The sequence below is a fragment of the Rattus rattus genome, chromosome 2, assembly GCF_011064425.1.
Source record: "Rattus rattus isolate New Zealand chromosome 2, Rrattus_CSIRO_v1, whole genome shotgun sequence".
In the NCBI taxonomy this organism is placed as follows: Eukaryota; Metazoa; Chordata; class Mammalia; order Rodentia; family Muridae; genus Rattus; species Rattus rattus.
In genome coordinates this window covers 207,432,559-207,457,859 of record NC_046155.1, presented here as the reverse complement: position 1 = coordinate 207,457,859, position 25,301 = coordinate 207,432,559, and the positions used below count along the sequence as shown (strand labels likewise).

General features: G+C 35.8%; 1 protein-coding gene across 1 annotated transcript in view; it reads right to left on the bottom strand.

The window, feature by feature from the left end:
• The window catches only part of Trdn (triadin), a 308,938-nt gene that overhangs the window by 110,043 nt on the left and 173,594 nt on the right, over positions 1–25,301 (bottom strand). The window contains exon 10 of the mRNA XM_032894871.1: positions 19,944–20,015. Coding sequence (XP_032750762.1) covers positions 19,944–20,015 — 72 coding nt within the window. The remainder of the gene's footprint in view (positions 1–19,943; positions 20,016–25,301) is intronic.

Here is a 25,301-nt window from a genome sequence, read left to right as displayed (position 1 = left end):
ATGAATGAGAGTACTTACTTTTTACTTCCTAAACCCTTACAATGGGCTTCTCTCTTCCCTTTAAATATTTATATGGCTTCTCAAAACCAGAAAGCACACAACAGTTAATGATAGTTGTAAAGCTTTCTAAAACTCTGGTTTCCAGCAAAACTAAGAAACGAATGCAAATAATTTTGATTGTGTGTTGTGTTTTGCTTTTCTTCTCCAAGTCTTCCTAGTATAAAGCTTATGCTAACTGTACATGGCAGAGGAATATTTTTCATTCCTATGGGGCCAGGGCTGGTGTATTTTTATTGCCAATCAAATCAGGTCCCACTTGTTCCATGATGCCACATTCCAGCATTCCACTTCACTGACACCTTGTTTCTTTGGAGTGGTAGAAATTGTAACCCTATAACCTATCTCATAGCGTGACCTTGGAAAATAACGTAAAAGGAGATGAGACCAACTGAATTAGCATTATTAAACCTTCCCATTCGCATGAGCATCCTAGGTATGAATTTTGTTCCTGATCTTTTCTAGTTGGAAAATGTTGGACATCTGCTTTGACATACTAAATTAGGTAGCAAACAAGCCATACCATTTTTATTTCTACTTATTTTTTTCTGTGTGGTATACAGATAATTAGACTAAAGTGTCTGGAACAAAGTAGTTATTAAAAGCCTAATGAAAATAATGACCAGCATTTGCAACATTTGGCAAATAATAAAAATTTGAGGATATATCAACTTTAGTATTTTTCTAGGTATGAATTCTACTGATTTCCATGAGTGCAAATTATTTATCTCTTTGCATCTAAGGAATGTGTGTCTGGAATAATTTTTCTTGCAAAACTTCAAGAAAAAATGTACACATGTAGAAGCAGATCCATTAACAACACAGATGTGTTACGATGAAAAACAAACTTCTAGGTGTTGTTTAGTTATGGTTTATTAGCTTCCATTAATAGAGATATGAACTAAAATTTACTATAGCAAAACAGATGCCCAACATCACAAACCAGAAAAGGTCAAGACAAAAATTCGGACCAAGGACTCTGATACTTTCTTATCCTATACTGTGTAGATAACAATGAGAAAAGGTTAATAATTTCTCATTGTCTGATGCAACTGTTGAGGAAGTGGTAGCCCTTTCATATTCGACCATGAATTTTAGGGAAACAATTGGAATGTATTTAAGTGTACCACTATTTCATTCCTTACTCCAAATAAAATTCACATGATCTTTCACATATTAACCAGTTTTATTGGAAATAGATTATTTCAAAAACCTTTAGAATTGTAAATAGCCGTTATATACTGTCTATATTTCACAAATGTTTAAAGTAAGAGAAAGGTTCATGTTATGTGCTTAAAATGTACATGTATATAATGTTAGATGGTGAAATAGATTAGGAATAATAAAAGACATAATATCCTAGTTTGCTTTGATATTGATGTGATAAAACCACACCTAAAAACATCTTGGGAGGTGGGAGGTTTTATTTATCTTCAAGTTATAATCCAGCATTGAGGGAGTATAAAGGCAGACTCTTAAGTATGGACCACTGGGAAACTTCTTCTTAGTTTGCTTCCAAGTTTATGCTCACCTATTATAGTTTTACAAATCCAGGCCCACCTGTCTAGGGATTGTACCACCAACATTATGTTGGGTTCTTTTATATCAATCAGTAACTTAAAAAAAAGTTCTACAGACATGTCTATTTCATTAGGCAATTCTTAAACTGAAATAACCTCTTCCAAGGTGCATCAATTTGACAGCGGAACTCGAGTACAAAATTTGTTTTAGCAAAATAGAGAATCAGACGCTGGAAGATGGTATTTTTTGTCTTTATTAAGTTAAAACATGGGTAAGTCATTCTTAATGGGTAATATTATGTTGTGGTAAATATTTATAAAAAATGGCGTAACCTTTTATCCCTCGCTAGCACTGGCACTCATGGGACCATATGGCACTGCATGGTATCTTTCTCTCAGCAGCTGCATGCTGCCCCCAAGTACTCTCAGACCCAGGCAGTCCATAAACTGTTCCAGCATGGCACCTTGCCACACTGGTCCCTAGCGTTAGTTCTGGCACTCAAGGGCCATATGGAACTAACCATAATTTATCTCTGATTAGTGTCTCTCCCAGTGGCTCTCTGCTAACTGCGAACTCTCTGGTTCCAGCTACCCGGTAAAATTAAGACTCAACAAACTGTAACCCAACAGTCAGATTTATATGTTAACTTCACAATCCACAGTACATCAGAACAATAAACTCACAGCCAAATGATAAAGATATAAACTGCCCACATAGATAAGATAAATTGATCTTAGAAATCCATCCCTTAAGATGTATACATAACTACCTAGGGCCATTTTAGACCACCAGGATCTGAATCATCTTTCTCCATCTCCATCTTGATTCTCTTCCTTCCCCTTCTCTCCAACCTTACAAAAGCTTTGTCCCTACCTTATTTTTTATTACTGTCCAATCATGACCTTGATCTAACTTGTGCCAGCCCTCACCTGCATATAGACATCAACCTATGATATTAAGAAAGCTATAGAGAAAACAGGGAATGTTTTGGTAACTTTACAAAAAGAACTATGCCTGCCAAGACTCTGAAACAGGAACATGCTAGATATGTAGAAAACAGGGAGAAATAGTGAACACAGGGAGAGTACAAGACTCGGGGAAAGGGCTCTACTGTAGCACATCTTGTGAAATAGTGTGGCTTAGTCTAAGAATTTTTCCTCTCACAGTAACATAGGAGACTACATTAAGCCAATAATTTCCATGCTGCTAGGTGATGACATGGTGGGCACTTTGCTGCTTGTTAGTGTCAAATGCTCCACTGGCTTATGTAATGAGATGATAAGAAGAAATTAAGGAAAAACATCAGTAAAAATGTTCTGTTGTTGTTGTTGATGTTGATGTTGTTCTTCTTCACCAACAAATTTTCCTCTGAATTTTATCTGGGGCTTTTCAATGAAGGAAACATTATGCAACATAATGAGAGCCATTACTTTGCTATGTAATTGTTACTATGACAACAAGGACCTTTCCATTGAGGGCTTCACTTGAGCTATCTGCCATAACTAAACCGGTCCTTTAGAACCCTAATCCATTTGCTCTGCCTTCAATTTTCTTTAGTGATGGCTGAATTATCCAGGCAAAGCAGTTCTCATTATTAGCTATTAACGAATAACTACCAAGCTGTAATTTTTTAACAGTTTCCAGTGCCTACTCAGAGATTTTTAACTACACAATTAGTCATTGAAATCAACAAAGATTTATTCTTTATTTAGTCTTATGCTAAACCAGCTGCAAGGATCAGGAATGTTTTGAAAGCCTTGAGTCCTGATGTGAGTATCAAATAGAGAAGAGAAAGTTCTCCATGACATTAAGGTCTTTGAGAGAAAGGTTAGAGGTTTAGCCCAAGAAGGCCGAGTAAAGAAGACCAGCCAGTTCTGAAGGAAAACCTTAGCCTGAGGCTAGGTGCGATGTGGAGCCTTGGCATGGCCTGTATATTTCAAGCCTTATAAGTCACACCTTTGCAGAACAGAAGGTGCACAGTGATGTATTGTATGTTCAAGCTACAAGCAGGGAACTCCTATTCTCATGGAGTGCATACCCTAAAGAACACTGGTGCATAGCAGCTTGAATCTAATTTTGTTCATGGTACCATGATATATTTCTTCTTGAGCCTACAAAATATTGAAATAAGTGGGTCTCAATCAATTACTTGTTTTATAATTGAAGAAAACAAATTGTAATTTTGATTAGAATCAAAGTAACCCCAAAATGACATGAAACTCCACTAAGGAGAAATGTACACGATCTTGTATACATTACCATATACTTAATTCATTAGTAAATAGATGTAGTCCTACAGCTGGTGAGAAAATGGACTCAAGAAAGGTTTCATGGGATTCACAATTTATGTAAATGTGAGAGTATGAATCTAAGGATCCGCATCAACTATATTTTCTGGCCTGTAATAGGGAAAGTGAAATTTTTCACTGCCCTTGAACACTTGCTGACCCAAAGGGTTGAGAAAAAGTGTTATCTTACACTTCCTTCATTAAGCTAACTAGTACTTTTGTTCAACCTCAATGAAAATTCTTTGACGTAATAACGACTTTGTTTTCTATAAATGAATTTTTAATACAAAATAATCCAAGGGGAAGAATAATTTCACACAGTTTAGTTCACAAAGTGACTTTATCCATTAAGTTCAATGTGTAAAATAAACAGACAATCCCTAAACATTTTTAAATTATAGAGAGGTTTTTAGATAATCAATTGTAATAATATTGGATGTGTTATAATTACAAGGATGAACGTTGCCACATTTGTTTCTTTGCTTGTTTGTAGACAAATATGAATCAGTAAAAGAAACTGCGTGGAGGGCAGGGAAAGTCACACCCTAAGTTTTACATACCCACTATGGGTATTAAATATCAGAAGGAAAATGCTCAATTAAAATTTAATTTGTTCCAAAACAAGTCGCTGCCAGTGCCCATGCATTTGTCTTATCCAGCAACACTATAAAGTATGTTAGTTCCTTTTTATTTGCTTCATAATGCTGTTGTTCTGTGCTTCTCTATTTAAACAGTTTCGGTTTTATACAGAATCATTACTTCCACAAGATGTGTTGTAAACATTGATGCTCTTTTGTTTTGTTTTGTTCTTTCTTTTGTGGAACAAGGAAAAATAAACACAGGATAGTTTCCTAACAGCTTTTTATTTTTACCATCAGGACACCTAAATGAGATCACATTTTCTACATTTCTTTATGTGTTCTTCTACATTTGCCTGTAATGGGAAGTGGACTGTCAATGTCCTTCATTGTGTTTGGAATCTCAAGAACATCCAGAGGCATTGCTTCCCATACATTGCTTCTCATTCTCCTTCAAGTTTGTGGCTTCATCTTTCATTAATTGTTATCACATGCATGTATGTATGCAGTGATAGAACCTAAATAGAGACGTTCTTTATGCTACTACCACTCAGTAATCAAAACAAACTGGAGGCTAAATAGACCATGCCGTAGACTACATATCCTTGATCATCAACTTCTTTGATTCACTCTATATCTTATTATCATGAATATTAAATAAACATGAAAGTGTATAGGCCTCTTGATACTGATCTCATTGTCTGTGTGTGTGTTTCATTTCATGTATATATAATTATTATTTTGCATAGTAGTTCTATCATAGAAGAAGGGGTCTTAGAAGAAAACCCTATACTTTCAATAATTATTGTAATAAAATATATTTCCACCACTCATCGGCAAATGTTTCCTTCCTGGAAGTCTTATTATCAATTATTATCATCCAACTTTTAAAGAAGAGTCCTGTTAGAGGACAAAGAAGATGTCTAATTGTGCTTTGGATTTAAATGTCCAAGGCTATTTGTATTGATCAACATTTATCATATATTTGTTTATCATTTGTGTTTCTTCCTTTAAGAAATGTTTGTTAAACATGAATTTTAGTGGATTTCTTTTTAGCTACTACAATTTTTAAAGATGATTACCATTAATCCTTTGTTACATGCTCAGTTTTAAAGTTGTGGGTTTTTTTCTATCTTGCAAGCTGTATATATATGTTTGTTGATTGCTTAGTTTGTTATGGAAAGTAAGCACCTCCATGTGAGTTTTTATTTGGTTGGTTTATTTGTTGTTTGTTTGTTTTGTTTTTATTTTTTTGTCATTGTTCTTTGCTTTTCCTTTCTGAACCTTTGCACGCAATTCTTTTATTAATTCTTTCATAAAAGTCTCCTTTTTTTGAAAATACCAATAAAAATTATTTCAGCATATCTGTACCTCCCATCTCCTTCTTTTGATCTATTTCCACATCTTTCAAATATATTTTTTTTCTGAGAGTTAGCTATTACCTATTCAAATGTGAAGTAAAGGATCCTTCTGGTTTCCACCTGGGCCTGGAGCTGACCGGCTCACACAGCTCTTTGTAGCAAGATCCTGAGAGGGGGAGAGAGCTGGACTCTCAGAAGTGTGGACAATCCCGAGAGCTCAAAGAGGGAGATCACCACTTCTGCTCTCATGCCTGGCCCAAGAGGAACCTGCCTAGAGTCCTCTGAACACAAGAACCTAGGAAGAGTCAGGGATAGGATCCTTTCGGTCTTTGTCTATGCTCAGAGCTAAAAGCCAGTCTCCAGAAGTGCTGACACACCTGAGAGCAGAGGTAAGACCACCACTTTTGCTCTTAGGGACCCGCCATGAGCCCTCAGGGCACGGGAACCCAGGAGCAGTATAGGATGGAATATTTCTGGTTTCTGCCTGCGCTGGGAGCTGACTTGGTCCCACAGCTCTTTGTACCCAGAACCGCTGGTAACAGAGCAGAACTCTAAGAAGTGCAGACAATCCTGAGAGCACAGAAGAGACCACCACTTTTGCTCACATTTCTTGCCCAAGAGCTCCCTGGACCAGATCCCGCTGGGAGAAAGCCAGTCTCCAAGAGTGCTGACACACAAGCTTACAGAGGGGTCAAGTCACTGTCAGAGACAAAAAGACCAGCTAACACCAGAGATAACCAGATGATGAGGGTCAAGTGCAGTAACTTAAGCAACAGAAACCAAGACTAAATGGCATCATCAAAACCAAGTCCTCTCACCACAAATACTGGATATCCTAACACACTAGAAAAGGAGGGTTTGGATTTAAAATCACATTTCATGATAATGATAGAAAACTTTAAAAAGCACATAAATAACTCCCTTAAAGAAATACAGGAGAACACAGGTAAACAAGTAGAAGCCCTTAAAGAGGAAACAGAAAACCCCTTAAAGATATACAAGAAAACCCAACCAAACAGGGGAAGGAATTGAACAAAACCATCCAGGATCTAAAAAAGCAAAGAGAAACAATAAAGAAATCACAAAGGGAAACAACCCTGGAGATAGAAAACCTGGGAAAGAGATCAGGAGTTATGGATTCAAGCATCACCCACAGAATTCAAGAGATAGAAGAGAGATTCTCAGTGGCAGGAGATACCATAGAAAACATTGACACAACGGTCAAAAAAATTATAAAATGCAAAACTCTTGTAAACCAAAATATCCAGGAAATCCAGGACACAATGAGAAGACCAAACCTAATGATAATACATATAGAAGAGAAAGCTAAGATTTCATAAAGCAAACATAAAAGGCCAATAAATATCTTCAAGAAAATTATAGAAGAAAACTTCACTAACCTAATTTACAAGAGGAAATATGGAGAGAAATTTTGGAGCAGAGACTGACGGAAAGGCAATCCAGAGACTGCCCCACCTGGGGATGCAGTACATATATAGCCACCAAACCCAGAGAATATTGCTGATGCCGAGAAGTGCTTGCTGACAGGAGCCTGATATAGCTGTCTCCTGAGAGGCTCTGCCAGAGCATGACAAATACAGAGGCTAATGCTCACAGCCAACCTGAAAAGAGTGAATTACAAAAAATAACAGAAAGCCCATATACACATGGAAGCTGAACGATAACTTGGTCAAGAAAGAAATTAGGGAAACGACACCCTTCATAATAGTCCCAAATAATATAAAATACCTCGGTGTGACTTTAACCAAGCAAGTGAAAGATCTGTATGATAAGAACTTCAAGTCGGGTTAGGGATTTAGCTCAGTGGTTAGAGCGCTTGCCTAGGAAGCGCAAAGCCCTGGGTTGGGTCCCCAGCTCTGAAAAAAAGAACCAAAAAAAAAAAAAAAAAAAAAAGAACTTCAAGTCTCTGAAGAAAGAAATTGAAGAAGATCTCAGAAGATAGAAAGATCTCCCATGTTCATGGATTGGCAGGATTAATATAATAAAAATGGCGGTTTTACCAAAAGCAATCTACAGATTCAATGCAATCCCCATTAAAATTCCAATTCAATTCTTCATAAAGTTAGAAAGAACAATTTACAAATTCATTTGGAATAACAAAAAACCTAGGATAGCTAAAACTATCCTCAGCAATGAAAGGACTTCTGGGGTACTCACCATCCCTGACCTCAAGCAGTATTGATAAGGGCAATAGTGATAAAAACTGTATGGTATTGGTACAGAGACAGGCAGATAGACCAGTGGAATAGAATTGAAGACCCAGAAATGAACCCACACACCTATGGTCACTTGATTTTTGACAAAGGAGCCAAAACTATCCAAAGGAAAAAAGATAGAATTTTCAAAAAATGGTTCTGGCTCAACTGGAGGTCAGCATGTAGAAGAATGCAGATCCATCCATGCTTATCACCCTGTACAAAGCTTAAGTCCAAGTGGATCAAGGACCTCCACATCAAACCAGACACACTCAAACTAATAGAAGAAAAAGTGGGAAAGAGTCTCAAACACATGGGCACACGGGAAAAAATCCTGATCAGAACACCAATAGCTTATACTGTAAGATCAAGAATCAACAAATGGAACTTCATAAAACTGCAAAGGTTCTGTTCGGCAAAGGACACTGTCATTAGGACAAAACGGCAACCAGCAGATTGGGAAAAGATCTTTACCTATCCTAAAACTGATAGAGAGCTAATATCCAAAACATATAAAGAACTCACAAACTTAGATTCCAGGGAGACAAATAACTCTATTAAAAATGGGGTACAGAGGTAAACAAAGAATTCACAGCTGAGGAATATCGAATGGTTGAGAAGCACCTAAAGAAATGTTCAACATCCTTAGTTATCAGGGAAATGCAAATCAAAACAACCCTGAGATTCCACCTCACACCAGTCAGAATGGCTAAAATCAAAAACTCAGGCGACAGCTGATGCTGGCGAGGATGTGGAGAAAGAGGAACACTCCTCCATTTATGGTGGGATTGCAAACTGGTACAACCTCTCTGGAAATCAGTCTGGAGATTCCTCAGAAAATTGGACATTGCACTACCTGAGGACCCAGCTATACCTCTCCTGGGCATATATCCAAAAGATGCTCCAACATATACCAAAGACACAAGCTCCACTATGTTTATAGCAGCCTTATTTATAATAGCCAGAAGCTCGAAAAAACCCAGATGCCCTTCAACAGAGGAAGGGATACAGAAAATGTGGTACATCTACACAATGGAGTACTACTCAGCTATCAAAAACAATGACATCACAGACAAATGGATGGAACTAGAAAATATCATGGATGGAAAGGGAGTGTAACACCCATATAGAAGGGGAGGGGGAGGGGCTAGGGAGCTGATGGACAGGAAACCGGGAAAGGGAATAACATTTGAAATGTAAATAAGAAATACCCCAACTTAATAAAAATGGGGGGAAAGAATACAAGGGACATACCTGAAACAAAAAATATAAATTAAAATGTGAATTAAATTTTTATGTGCTTACTAGGTATATTGTTAGAACATAACATAATAAGAATTGGCCAGGAGAATCTAGACAATTGCTTGGAATTTAGAGTGAAAAAGAGAAATCAGTTCATTGCTATTACCATTGCAGGCATTTTTTCAATCATCTGAAATGAAAGTCAATGAATGCAGACTTCACTTAAGATTATTGTACCAGTGATGTTTTTTTAGTTTCAGAGGGTAGAAAATGATGGTACACCAATAATATCAGAAGTTTGCTGAAGTCTCTATAAACAGTTCTGTGTAAATGTAAAATCGTGGCAAAGTTTCAAATGATCTGCGATATTGGAAGGATTATGTGTCAGATGATAAGATTCATTTTCATTTGATAGTACTTAATAGTCCACAATTTGTTTCAGAGTGAAACATCGAGACAATGGTGTAATACACAATAAAAGTTTCAAGATGGAACAGCCCTTCAATATAATTTAGTTTAAAATCACTATATCCCTATGGTAGTCACAAAGAAGTTAATATAATGAACCAGTTTTGGGTTTACACCCAAGGCTATGTGTTTATTAGGCAAATGGTCTTTTGAGTACTATCCATATCATCAGATTTCTGCATTCTGATGATGCTCAAAATGGCTAATCTGATGTATTATCTTAGTAAAGCTAAGAACCAATCTATTGATTTCTATGATGGTAATGTTGAATTAGTAAACTGGGCAAAGTGATTGATCTTCATGACGTGGATGCAATGTGTCTCTTCCTGTTGACTGAGAGTCTTAAGAAAAAAATGTCTGAAGTCTCTTGAGGTAGGAATTTTATCTACACAGTCCTGTAGACTCAGAGCTTCAACATCAAGTTTCTATGTGAACCTAATATGCCTAGAAGTACTGTACATGGAGAGTTTGCAAGCACTCGCAATTTCAAGAAGTAATGCTTTAAAATTAATCAGCGATAAATATATACATAGGTTAATGATGATGATGATGATAGATAGATAGATAGATAGAGAGATAGATAGATAGATAGTACAGAAAAACATATAGATAGACCGATAGACAGATGTTAGCTTTAATGCTAGACAGATACATTTCCAGTAGGATTCTTTGTTCTGCTTCTCTAGTGAATCTGGACGAAACCAGCAATTTTCATGTTTCTTTCCTAAGATGTACTGTGTTTACTCATAAGACTTATATGCGTGACAGACCTACTTTGTAGGTACATGTGAAATTAAACTTTATTTGATTATTTGGATATAATTTGTCCCACACGTTTGTCTGGATAAATACATAGGGAGTTTCTGGAGTAAGTGATTACCTTCTTTTATTTTTTATTACAAAGCATCTGTGAAGTGGCAGAACAGGAAAACTACGTGTTTTCCAAAAATATTTTGTCATGATAACTTTGATCTGTCAATTCTGCCATAGCATTCTTCCAAGAAATGTGCTGAGTTAACTCCAATATTTGTACCATCTCTCTTTCGGTACACTCCTATAATGTTCTATTTTCCAATGGAGGTGTTTAGAAAACCAAGCTCAACTTCCTGCCCACCATATAGAAAAGACTTCATGTACTCTCCAGTTTCAGACTCCACGGTGAATCTTATATGTATGACAACAACCAATACCCCAATTCACTTGATTCAGGTAGTTCAAAAATCTTGCCAAGAGAGCAAGAGATCCTAGAAGCGGCTGGTGGTGCACACCCTTAATAAGGGGTCTCTGGAAATGGAGGTAAGAGGATCTCTATGAGTGTAGGCCAGGCTGGTCTACATAGTGAGTTGCAGTACAACCAGGATGACGGGAAGATAACTTGTCTCAACAAAACAGAGAAGGTGATATAGAAAGACCTTGTCTCAAAAAAATCAAAGGAAGACAAGGACAAAGACATAGAGACAGAGAGACACACTGAGAGAAACAGAGAGACAGAAAGAGTTCATATAAAAGAGAGGGAGAGAGAAATAACTGGGCATTTATTCCTTTGCTTGTTCTCTTGTTTACTGAGTTTAATACATTCATCATTTGAATGATGTTGATAGTCATCTTCTCTTACTGAAAGTCATAACATGCAAATGTTCAAATTTTCGTCGATTTCCTACTCACACATTTTTCTGGTATTGTAAAAACTTATATTCCACTGCTTCTCTAGGCTAAAGGTTGAGTTTAGCCTCGAGTTTCCAGTTTGAGCAATGTCTGCAGTACTCCACTATAACCTGCTCAGACATTCATAAATATTTCTTTCTTTAGGCACACGAATTCATATTTGAGTGATCTAAGCACCATTATATACCCAGCAAGATGAAAATTGTACTATCCCTCAAAAGCTGTCCTTATTCCTCTTCATTTACCCATGTCAGATAAGAGCTTTTGCAATTATATGGAGCCCTAACACTTAATTGCCATTCAGAGATAATGACAAAAGCACTGTGCCTTGTTAACAGACACCTGGCCTCCAATTATGATTATGCCATTTTTAGATCTGGGGAAACTGTAGGCAATTTCCTTGATTTCTCTGATCTCTGCAAAATTATTGTATCATATTCAGTTCTTGGAGTTGTTTTGACTATAAATGTAACCCTTAAGAATTAAAGCACAATTTTTCTCTGGAGCAGTAGTCTCCTAAGTGTGTCTTATATTCTAAATCCTCAAAACCAGCATCAACTCATCTTTTCTATTGTTTACACAATGATTCAACATGAAAATTGAATGAGTTCTCTTTTTCAATTGATTTAAAAAGCTTAGTAAAGGAGGAGCTATAAAACCTTAGTTTTTGGACAAAGTATATTAAAGATCTGGCCCCATTCTGTACTAAAATGATTTAGAGTTTCAATACATGAATGTTGTAATACAAATTATTTGTTGTCTTTTATATGAACTAACATAGTTATCATACAATTAATTACTAACAATATTTACATAAAATTAATTAGCTTCCATATGTAAAATTATAACTGATAATGATAGATACTAACAGTTAAGTCTTAACTATGCTAGCAAATGAGTTGTTCTCCCAATTGTGCCCATACAGTGGGATGCTTTAAGTATATGTTGTTTGTCTTAGGCACATTTCTAAATGAAGTAAATGGTAAACTAGTTTGGTATACACATTTCATCGTTATGTATAACTCAATACCAATTTCATTCAAAACCATTACCAGGAGACAGAGTTTATTTTGTCACAGTGCAAAGAAAAGCATGCTGTTCTAAAGTTGAATAAAACCTATTGTATCTTAGAATTAATGGAATGAATCAGAGACCAAATTTCTCTTTTACTACTTTATGGCTTGTATTTCTCAGAGTACATCTTATAGAACAGTTAGGTTGATCAAGTTCTTTAGTTTAATAGAATTGGAAAAAAGGTATTAGTAGTTCCTGTAGAACACCGCTATAGAAACACAGATGTACTTTCACGTTTACAGTGGCAGTCATCTCAAGGGAAAGCCATGCAAATTTCAGTCTGTTATTAAGACATCTTACTACTGATCTATCATCCTGAAATAAAAAGAGAGATGGGGGTGGGTAGAAATGCCAAAACAGACTCCAAGTACGACTTAAGTCCAGTTTCTACAGTTTGTAAGTGAAGATATGAGAGTCATAATATATTAATTGTTATGTCAAGATCTTGCAAGTGATTAACACCAGAGCTGAGACAATGTCGTGCAACTTTGGTCTTCTCTTTATTCTTTTGTAGTCTACACAAGTCACAGAGGTTATAATAATTTTTACAATGATGATATCAAAATTAATACTAATTGAATATCAAGACACAATCTAAATGTTGTATACTTATCATTCTTGCTGTAGCTACTATCAAATTCTATACTTACAATAAGATATGTAAAAGTAAATCAAGTATAATTTAACTTCTTCCTTCAACACTTATTCCACAATATAGATGAGCTGGTAATTGAACACAAAGTGCTCATTATTTGTGTAAGAATCTTTCGATTTTTCAGTGATCAATGATAAACAAACAAACAAACGAACAAAACCTAGATGTTTCACAGAACTGTGTTAAGTTAAACAAAAGAAGAAAATAACCCCAATATAATTTAATAAAAAATGAATGTGATCATATCTTGTAATTTTGCTCATGCAAGGATTTTAGGAAACAGTTTTTCTATCATTGTTAATAGCTGAAGAATTGCAGAACAACTTTGCCTGACGTTATCTTGTTTAATTACTGTGGATTCTACTAAAATGGAGTAAGCTAGTACTTCCAGAGAAATAGTTTTCCTGGGAGAAGATCTTAATGGGAATGCCCACTAACATTTGAGAGTAATAAGTTTCTCAAGGTAAAAAACACCACCTGGGATATAATATTACAAAATTTATTCTGACTGAGGAAAAGAGTTTTTCTTGATTGTCATATATATTTTGAGTAACCACAGTGATCTTCTGAATCTATTGGCTTTTCTGATCCTGTGAGAACAACAGTTAATTTATTTCAATAGATTATGAAAAATCAGTATCATATTTTAGGTCCATTTTAAAATTAGCTCTAGTTGAGCAATGTCAAGAATTAAATATGAAACTAGTCACCAAAATAATTTAATTGATTAGTAGGTAAGTTCTTTTTAAAGCTTTTGTAACAAATATTTTCAGGTCCAATATATTATAAAGAATCAAAGAAAGCACATAATATAATGTACAAGTAGTTCTCTTTGCATTCAAAGATTCAAAAATTAAAAAAAAACAGTAGTATGATAAACAAGGCATAAGCCATAGAGAACAATGTAATCCAAGAAATTCAAGATACAACCTCAAGACACAAAAGTAGTGGCCTTAAGACATGAAGTAAAATACCTCTCAGGATAAGAAGCACCTGCTACAAGAAACACATTGTAAAGTGCTATGAAAGCACAAAGATGTATTATTCCAAAGAGCTTTACAGGTGTGGAGAGTTTCCCACAAGTTTGGCAAGCTTTTAGGTTTCTTTGTTATAAAGTTCTAAGTTGTTTCCAAACTCCTTGAGCAAATGTGATAATCTAGTCTCTCTATAAAAATCACTACTTTAAAAAGATTAAAATTGTAACAAGTTTACCCTTCCACCACTGATCCATATTCTACAAATCAAACTGTATACTTCAACAATCTATGCCAGCTATTCTTTTTCTCATAAAGCCATTTTCTTGCAAGTTATTCTTCAGGAAATTCCAGATGAGGACTGGTCTAATCAGCTTCAGTAAAAACAGCCTGATTAATAAATACTAAATATGTCCTAGTTCCTAATCAGTTATGTGAATGAAGTCATAGGCAGCATATTGTAAAAGCCTGGAAAAACTACTGAGCTTAGCCTAGCTGGATATTGTGTGCTTTTGGGGAGTTTCTCAGTGTTAAAAGACTGTGAGAGGACCCTGCTTTCTGCACAGTGCAGTTCCTATTTGCAAAGAGCCCACAATCTTGAAGCACCATTAATTTGTTCACTTAAACATAACATTGAATTTTGGGTTGAATTGTAAAATTAATCATTCTTTAATTATAACAACAGAACTTCAGGATGCCATTTTTTAAATGACACGAAGTTTTCCAGGTGACAAAATGTAAGGCAAGAAATTTGATCCCTCTCATTTTATGAACTTCTTTCAGGAGATTAATTGAAACCAACTATGTGAATAATATTAGCATAAAAGAATACCATCATTTAGGAAATTTAAACAATTTGATTTATTTCTAACTCTTTAGAATCCATTGACATTTAAGATGACACTAAAATATTTAAGCTTGTCCTGTTATCATTGGAGATGGTCACTTGGCAGTTTATGCAAATTGTCCCAAGTCTCTTGAACTACAAAGTTCACATATGACAAAAGAATATACATTTTATTTTTCTCCCTTTTTTGGTGGGAGGAACTACATTTCTGAGTTCTAGAAGATTTGTTCTAAGTCCCTTTTTTTTCATTTTATTTAAAGATAAAATATGATAGCCGAGATTATTCAGTTTGGTTGTCATTTGACTTCAAACTCTTTTCAAATTACACCAATGGAAATCATGTACAGATATATGATAAAAGTGCAGAATTCATTTTTCTCTGAAAAATATATTTTCTAGAAATAAAAAGACAAAACAATTGGCTTCTTAACCATTTAAGCAACTCTAATTTCATGAGGTAGACAATCAAGTTGTTTTCACTTAGCATGAAGTTACCCAGAGTTATAGATTGAATATGCCATCATGCATGTAAGTTTTTATACTAAATTACTGGATCTCAATGTTTTAAAAGATAAAGACTTTTAGGAAATGATTGAGGGTACATCAGTTCAAATGCACACAATTCATATGTCTGCCACAACTGTAAGAGGATATTCAAGTATTCCTCTTCTCTATATTGTGGACCAAGTAATGAGAAAGATGCTTTGAAGTCTGTTTTTTCTCTGAACTTATCTGGGCTGATCTCCTAACCTTAGAATTTCAACCTCCAATATTATAGTAAAATAAGTTCCTACTGTTGAAATTACCCAGTCTTCTGTGCTTTGGGAAAACTACTTCTGGTATATCAGATAACAATGTAGATTGGGAATCCTTATACATCAATATGGAATAATCTTTACACATTTTCACTCACAAAGAAGCAATGTCTGGAGACAAGTTGACAAATGAGTGAGTTAAGGCATGGTAGTGGATACCACAATATTTACTCCAGACTGAATAGTCACACTGAAAAACAGGTAAATAAAAGATCTATGTGGGCTGAGGAATGTAGAGAATGAGAGTTCTAACCCTTTAGATTTATAACATTCTTGAAACACTTGGGGATATCCCAGGAATCTGAGCAAGGTACTCATGAACTTTTCACTAAGCCATGCATTGTAAAGATGAAACAAAAACATTTTGTGTTTCCTAGTTTCTGATCAATGAATTGCTGGCTTACAGTTTGTTTAGGGATTTTACTTAAAATTTGAAACTTATAATTTATCCAATTTGTCTAGTTAACCAAACCAAAATATTTATATAGTATATAAGAGGACACTGTAATTTGTAAGAAATGTGTGACCTCCTCCCTGTTTTCCATCATCATTTATCTGGCTCGCTAGTAAGAGAGTTGGATACTTAGCTTGAACTATTTGGTATTTGTTCAGAACATAGCCTATCTGCATAAATTATATTTTACTCACTCTGAATAAGATCATTTGTCAAGGTTTTCATGTAACTCACTTAATTAAATTAAAAGCATCCTTATAAACACATGGCACATGAATTTGACACTCAAACATGTTTCTGGAATAACAACATCAGCAACACTTCACAGTTTGATAACAAAACTTGTGTCTTAATCTCGACTTACTGAATCATGAGTCACATATGTTTTCACAGGAGTTTAAGACTATGCATCTGAGCCTTCAATTTAGAGAATTATTGTTAAGCGATTCTTGGCTACCACACAAACATTTTTTTCTGTATGAGAAAACCGAACAAAACTTGATATAAAAACTAACGCATAAAACCCATTTCCCCTTATTTTAAAACATATTAAAAAATAAAAGGTGGAAATCTCACTGTTAGGAGTTGATACTATAACAAAAACCACTTTGGCATAGATATACAAACAGAAGGCACCAATGTTAATCCTGTTACCTGCTATTTACTTATTAGCTGAAATAAATTTTAACTCTTCACTGGTTCATTCATATTAAGAACAAAGTCTACCTTTCTCAGGGTTCAGAATACCAACCACAGAATACATGTAGAGTAAACATGTTCTAAACAAATGTGAATTGATGAGCGTAAAGAACAAACACAGCATGGTCAGGATGGAGCCTCAAGTACATAACATACGTTATTGTCTGAGTACAATTTAAGGAAAACAATGCCTATTCATTAACTAAAATATTTCTATTGAATGAATAAAATCTAAATTTATAACCAAAATTTATTATTGGGTTCTTTGTTAGTTGGAAAATGCATCCTGTTCTAAAATATTCAGATCCAATGTAAATTATAAAAATACAGATAAAACAATTTGTAGAGGGCTAAGATTTTTCTAATATTTGACATAAAACAGTTGATTATGATGTATACTTTATATGTATAATAAAACAATGACTCTCAAGATTTTAGGGCTAAAGAAAAAACTGAGATGTTTGTTGAAAATGATGACTTTTTTAGCCAATCATAGTAGTGCATGCCAATAACCTCAGATGTGAGGAAGGGAGATTAAGTACAAGTTTGAAGTCAGATTTGACTGCAAAGTGAGACTGAGTCTGAAGCAGTCAAAACCTATAGTAATAGAAATAGTAGGCATTTCCCCTCCTTGATTGCTAAAATTTTACTCAATCTTCCCCATGATATAATAGTATAAAAAGCATTGACAATGAAAGTCAATGCTAGAAAATACTGGGCAATTTACCCTTTAAATGCCTTTGTATTAATTGGCTCCGAACTTGTTTTCTTTCCTTTCTTCCTACTCTCCAATCCAATCTAATCTTCTCAGTTCTGTGAAGGATGCTATTTTCCTTCTTTTGTCTGTGACTTTGAAGATGGACTCTTTCTATCTCTGCTTTCCTGCCCTTCATCATCTATGGACCGTACATATTTGAGTATGGCGAGTCTTTGGCTCTAACATGACTATCTCAGGCTCTTTCTATTCCAGAATAGTCTATGCTGTCAGTATGAGCATGTCATGACTGTGCACAGAAAACAAAAGCAATGGAACCACTACTAGTGTGGGCAGAATGTGAAAGTAGGATGGGATGTATGTGCACAAGTAAAGATTCTTTCTGTAAAGAGGAAATGAATGGTAAAAAGGAAATGACAGGGAAGATTTCCATTGGTATTCTTATAAAGAATTAGCCATGTATTAACTTTAATAACTCATGCTTTTATATCTCTTAACAGAGTTAGATTGGAGTAATGGTGTTTTATAACTAAGCAGTGGATTTCCAATAATTTTTAATATATCTTGACAACCCCATTGTTGGAATTTACCCTATGTATTTATTACTTTAAAATCACTGAAAATAACAAATGGATAAGACTTGAAGAAGTGACTAAATTTCCAGCAACACTAATTGCAGTGACTTTTTGTCCACTTATCTACCTTTTAAAAAGTGTGTGTTTGCAATCATGGCGGGGGACAAAGAGAGGGAGGGACATTGGTGGGAGAAGGGAGGGGAAGAGTAAACGGGGAGCATGATCAGATAGTGTAGGGAACAAGAGTGAAGCCTAAGGGTCAGCAAAACGAATGGAAACAGGCAACCTCGGGAGGTAGGAGGTGGGAGGACTCTTTAGAATGTATTAGAAACCTGGGACATAAGAGCCTCTCAGGACTTAAAGGGAAGAGACCTTAGATGAAATGCTCAACAGTGGGGAGAGGGGACTTGTAGAGTTCACTTCCAGTAGAAAGACGGGCCATCAAGTGGAGGGATGGGGTTATCACCCCACAATCAAAAACTCTGACTCAGAATTGTTCTTGTCTAAAAGAACTGCAGGGGCAAAAATGGAGAAGAGACTGAGGAAAAGGTTACCAGCCCAAAATGGGATGCATCTCAAAGGAAGGCTCCAAGGCCTGCCACTATTACTGTTGCCATGGTGTGCTTACAGACAGGAAGCTAGCATGGCTATCCTCTGAGAGGCCCAACAAGCAGTGACTGAGACAGAAGCAGATACTTACACCCAAACAGTGGACTGAAGTCGCTTGTGGTTGAATTAGGGAAAGGCTGGAAAAGTTGTGAATTCCATAGGAAGACCAGCAGTCTCAACTAACCCAGGCCACTGAAATCTCTCAGACACTGAGCCACCAACCAGGCAGCATACAACAGTTTGTACGAGGCCCCTGACACTTATATAGCAGAAGGACTCCCTGGTCTGGCCTCAGTGAGAGAAGATGCACCTAACTCTCTAGAGACTTGAGGCTCCAGGGAGGCCTGGGGTGTTGGGGTGGGCTGGGAACATCCTCTCAGAGATGGGAAAAGAGCTGTAGGATGAGGAGCTGTGGGAAGGTAGACTGCAAGGAGGATAACAACTAGACTAAATGGCTAAATGTAACTTTATAAAATAAGATGTAATCTCTCAGCTCTGGCTATCTGCTGGCACGGCTCCTCAGCCATTGTGGACCCGCCCTCTCCTACTGTAGCCAACATAAACCTTTTTCTGTGGAAAAAAAGTCTTATTTTGAAGAATTATTATTGGTAGTAACTACCGATTGCAACGGCGCTTATAAACTAAGTGTGAATGTATTCCTTTCACACATTTAGTTTGCCTATTTAAATAGTATCTAGAAGGCAGAGTTCATGAGAAGTCAATGTAAATAATTCCCAAGTTTGGGCAATTTATAACGTATGGACCTCAAATTCAGATGCTGTCACCTGAGTCTTCAAATGCCCCATATTCTAAGTGATGTTAAAAATGCAGAATGGCAAGGCATATTCTTTCCCATTTGATTATTTTTGATGATAGTTTCCTAGCAGTTCACTGGTCTTCCTCCAAGAAGATGGAATTAAACCATATGACGTTCTAAGAATTTTATATTTTAGAAAGACTTCAATTGAAGTTTCAAGAAAACAAAAGTTTATGAATGCAATTGTGCAAGAAAAATACTAGACATTTTGTTAATCTTATTATTTCATTTTGTTTTTCAAGATTCATTTTTTAACTCTGCAATGGAACTATTTATGTGGGGTGGGGGGAACACCACAAAACTAAGCACTTGCCTTCCAGTGATGGTGTTGACAAAGTAGGTCTGGAAGCTGTCAATGATGGTGGTGGCACAGCTGGACTTTGTCCTGTGCATGCAAAGTGGAAGATGAAAAAATATTAATAAAATTAACATCCATAACTAAAATAGCTAGATCTAATCCATGTATGCATAATTCATAATTCTGAGTTATAAATTAATATTCTTATGCAGTGAGAAAACTGTTCTGAGGTAACATCTTTAAGGTGATGCACTCACAGATTCTTTTGTGTTATTTCTGGATATATTATCTTTCACAGATGTATATACAATGTCAGATACCTCCACTGGATTGCATTAATAGAAAATCTACGTGTGATCAAATAAAGCAATTTATTTTCAATGTGTACTTTCAATGATGGAATCTAAAATCATAGAAGCTGAATGGGACTATGATCTGCAGAAAATTAACATTTTTTTTATTTAACATAGTCTCTCAAATGACATAGTAGGCCAATAAAAAAAAAGGTTAAAATTCAAAGGGCCTTTCATATTGAACAAGTACATTTCTTCTGCCAAAATAAATGACCTGCAGGGAAATAAATAATAAGCCAAAGTTAAAATATATTCGCAATCATTGAAACTTAAAAGTTATTCTCAAGACCCTGAGCTCATTGTCAAGTGAAACCACAAACCCACAATTGTTTACAAGTCTTTTACCTCGGTGATTTCTTTAACTAACCACTACCATTGATGCCATGAACTATAAATATTAACTATCACATGATGTCATAAGAATTACTTGCATGAAGTTTTATTATTAATTGCCAAGTCCTAAATTTTTGCTCTGTGTTTTTGCTCTAGGAATTGACAGAGGCATGGGTACTTTGAAATCTCACCAACTAGATATTATCAAAATGTCAGCAGACGTGCCTGCTTGCTAGGAGGTTTTAGGTTTTAGAAATGTTGAAAATTAGTTCTATATGGAAAATTATGGTCTAGCTAATGAAACAGTGTTTTATACTTACCGCATCCCAAGCTTACATTCTCATATCAAATGGAATCTAGCCTTCATTCGCTACAGCATTTTCTTTTATTTGTTACCTTCATACTGACTGACTTATATGTATATTCAACTATGAAAAAAGCAACACGGGGTTGGGGATTTAGCACAGTGGTAGAGCGCTTGCCTAGCAAGCACAAGGCCCTGGGTTCGGTCCCCAGCTCTGGAAAAAAAAAGCAACACGAACCAGAGCAATAGAGATCACATACCCAAAGAATATAAGACCATATTTTTATTTTTGCTCATGGGAATAAAAGCTGGTAAATGACATAAAAATGTCTTTTTCTAGAGATACAGACTGAAAAAGTTCTACTATTTCCTTTTCTCTCTCTCTCTTTCTCTCTCTCTCTCTCTCACACACACACACACACACACACACACAAACACACACACACACACGAGCACGCGCACTCTCTCTTTGTCTCTCTTCCTCTCATCACCTATATCTTTGCTTTAAATCTATTTCTATATTTATATCTATATCATCTCTATCTATATCCTATATATCTAATCTACATCTTCTATATTTTCTATATCTGTACCTATCTATCTGCATGATGTATGTGCATATATATACATGTATTTATATATAATATACATAAATGTAAATATATATACATAAATGTTACTTATAGGAGATTCTTCACAACCACAAATACTGTAGTATTCTCTTCCAAATGGCAGGTTTAGAGAGAAAGCTCAGAGGTAAGAACATTTTTGTGTAAGCATAAGAACCAAGTTTGATTTCCAGAATCCACATGTTTGATGCTTGATTCCAGCACTGTTATGATGAAATGGGATGATATCCTGGCTAGATTTCCTTTTGTCATTCTGACGTAAGTGAGAGATAGTGGGGAAAGAGGGATCTCAATTGAGAAAATGCCCCTATCAGATTTCCTGTGCACAAGTTTGTAGGACATTTTCTTCATTTATGATACTGGAGGTCTCAGTTCACTGGGTATGATGCTACCCCTGGCCCTCTGGTCATCCTATATTATATAGGATTTTGGTCTTTGGCAGAGAAGCTGTGGGGAACAAGCCAGTAAGCAGTACTCCTCCATGGCTTCTACTTCAATTCTTACTTAAGGTTCCTGTTTGTCCTGACTTCTCTCACTGATAATGTGTGATCTGGAAATGTAAGATTAAATAAACCCTTCTTCCTCAAGTTGTTTATGACCATGGTATTTTATCACAATACTAGAACACCTAACAAAGATGGATATTGGTACAAGGAGTAGGTAGGGCATGGCTGTTGAAGACCTGGTGATTTGATTTTAGGATCATGGAACAATTTTGAAACTTCTGGCTAGAGAACCTACTGTATGTTCAGAGGTTAATGAGATATTGTGTGATCTTAGAATATATAAGAGCAGTGAAGATAGTGTAGGCTGGGTTTGTGAAATTTTATAGGAAGTTGGGGAGCCCCTAATTGGCTTTAATTAAGAAAGGACTTGCGTCACTGACATAAAGTATTCTGGGAAGTGTTCCTTCAGGGTCAGCAAAGAAGTTGTGGTCCAGAGGTGGCCAAGGCTGCACCTTGTAGAGTATATCAAACTTGGTAATATGTAAATGTCCCCACATAATACTAGTTTTTGAAGGCATGAAGGGTTTATGAAGAGTAGGTGAAGCTTGGCACTGTGGTAAGCTATGGGTGAAGGTTCAGCTAGAGTTGTGGTGGAACTAGAGGTTTGAAGGGATGAGGGAGAAAGGTTGAGGTTTGGTACCATATAGCAGGTAGAGTACATAAAGGTCACCTAGGAAAGGATATGGTAGAAGTGCAGCACAGTAATTGGAGAAAAAGCTGTGTGCTGTGGATGATAGAGCCAGAGAAGTTGAATTTTGATGGTTCTTTTGAGCACCTATGACCTGAATGGGTGCTTGATATCAAGCATTGAACATTTTACAAGGTTGAATTTTAGTTTCACTTTAGCAGCAAAAGCTTTAGCTTTAGTGATTGCTATCTGGAATCTGGTTTCTTCTAGGATGCAACTTTTTAAAAAAAGATTTTTAACTTATTTTATGGGAGCACAGAGGTAAGAGACTTTGGAATATTAGAGAAAAATTTGAAAGAGACATTTGGATGTTTTATAGGACAGAAGTCTTAAAACAATAGGAACCTATTAAAGAAAGATGTGAAGGAAACAGCATCTCTCAATGTTTAGAGGTTGGCTTGCCTGGTGTACATAGCCACAAAGGGATCCTGTCTCAGACATGATGCAAAACAAGATGCAACACATTCATGTGCACAAGCGCGTGCGCACGCACACACACACACACACACACACACACACACACACTCATTCAAAATAATAAAATGGTTAACTTTTTGGTTGCAATACAGCCAGTACCGTGAGAAAATAGACCACAAAAAAAAATAGGATATGTGAGTAGCTGCTTTCCTTCATTAAAAAAGGAATAGATAGTCCTAATAGGGAAATTCTTAACCTAGGATACACATTAGAATAAACCAAAATTAATTAGCTAGGTGATATTAAAATTATAAATTAGAAGCTCAATAAAGACTTACAAAAAAAGCCTGTTTCTATGTTCAAATAAGGTCAAAGAATTATATTGAAACTATACCCTTTATGTACACACACAAATGTATTAGGTATCTAAGTATATTGGAATATTATATGAATATGAGATGTATGATATAATTTTAAAGTGAAGGGAAAGTTGTTTAGTATAAAGACAGCATGCTAAAGTCTACAATGAATTTAAGTAGGACTTGAGATCTACCACCTACAGGCAAAGCAAACTTAACAGGCTCTCAACTTTGCCAAAACTTAGTGTGGGACATTATAAGTGAGAATACTCTTTAAGGGAATTAAGAGGATTAAATGATGAAGTACCTAATTCATACAAGACACTCAAAATATTGCTTCTTTCTCCAATAATGTATTTATAATTTAAATCCCATCTAATTACACAAGGGGATTTAAAGCTATCTTTTGAAGTAAGAAAATGAAAACAAAGATAAAATTGAACATTTTTTATACTAGACATTTATTTATACTAGAATTCATTTTTTAAGAAATAACTTGTAATTTTATTAGATATGTACTTTTTAGAGCTGCTAACAATTGCTACTCTCTAAAGAAAAGTTGTAGGTTCTTGAAATGTACATTGTGACTCTAAAGATGCTGTTCATTTTACAAGCTTTTGCCTGAGAAATCCCAAACATGTGGAATTGGCTTTATTTCTGTACCATGCATAATTTTGGTTGGCTTATTTCCATAAGACCTAAATGACCTGTTTGTAAGCTGCCAATATTTTATAATTGGTTGCTTTTTATGTTTTTTCTCATGCAAGTCAATTTTGTTGTTTGGGAATTAATCAGAGTCTATTGGATATAGTTTACTATATTCATCATCTATGTGATTGACATTTTCTTTACTAAAATGAAGACTAGGATTACCCAAATTCTCAAGTGAACTGGAAAATTAGGAGCTAAATTCAGTTTGCAGGCAGGAAGACACAATTTAATACATGAAAGTTTAGTCACTCTAGTTCCTAGTGAATGATACTCCCTGGCTGAAAGCCATTTCTAGGTAACGGAAGCCAGATCCACATATAATATAGCAATGGTTAAGAAAAAGGTTTCCTCTAAGGTCTTGCAAAGACTTTATGCTGTAGTCCTTCACTGCATTTGACTTGAGGTGTTGAGTTTTAAATTAGATGACCATGATACTTTATTAAGTCTTCCAGTCCTACAATCTATGAAGAACCATGAATTTTTATAGGAGAACCTATAAAAATCACTACTCATTGAGTTAAAATTCACTCATATGATTTTAAAATAAAAGAATTTAGATTATAAATTTACATTATAAACCCAATCAATTTGTGGGTTTACTGAAGACATTTCTACATCTATGGCAGAAAGCAAATGAAAATATCCTATACAAGAGAAAATAATATTCACTTATTTGAAAATAAAATTAGAAACCTTCAGAGAGGCAGACACAGCTGCGAAACCAGAAGAGACTGCTCTCTGCACACATTACTGATTCCAGAGGAAAGCACCAGAATCCATCTGGAACCCTGGTGCACGGAGGCTCCCAGAAGGGGCGGCGCAGATCTTCCTGGTCACTGCCGCCGCGGAGAGCCCGTGGGCAGCACCCCGTGAGCGAACTTGAGCCTCGGGACCACAGGTAAGACCAACTCCTCTGCTGCAAGTGACCTGCCTGGTGAACTCAAGGCACAAGTCCACAGGAACAGCTGAAGACCTGTGGAAAGGAAAACTACACTCCGAAGCAGAACACTCTGTCCCCATAACTGACTGAAGAAAGAGAGGAAAACAGGTCTACACCACTACTGACACACAGG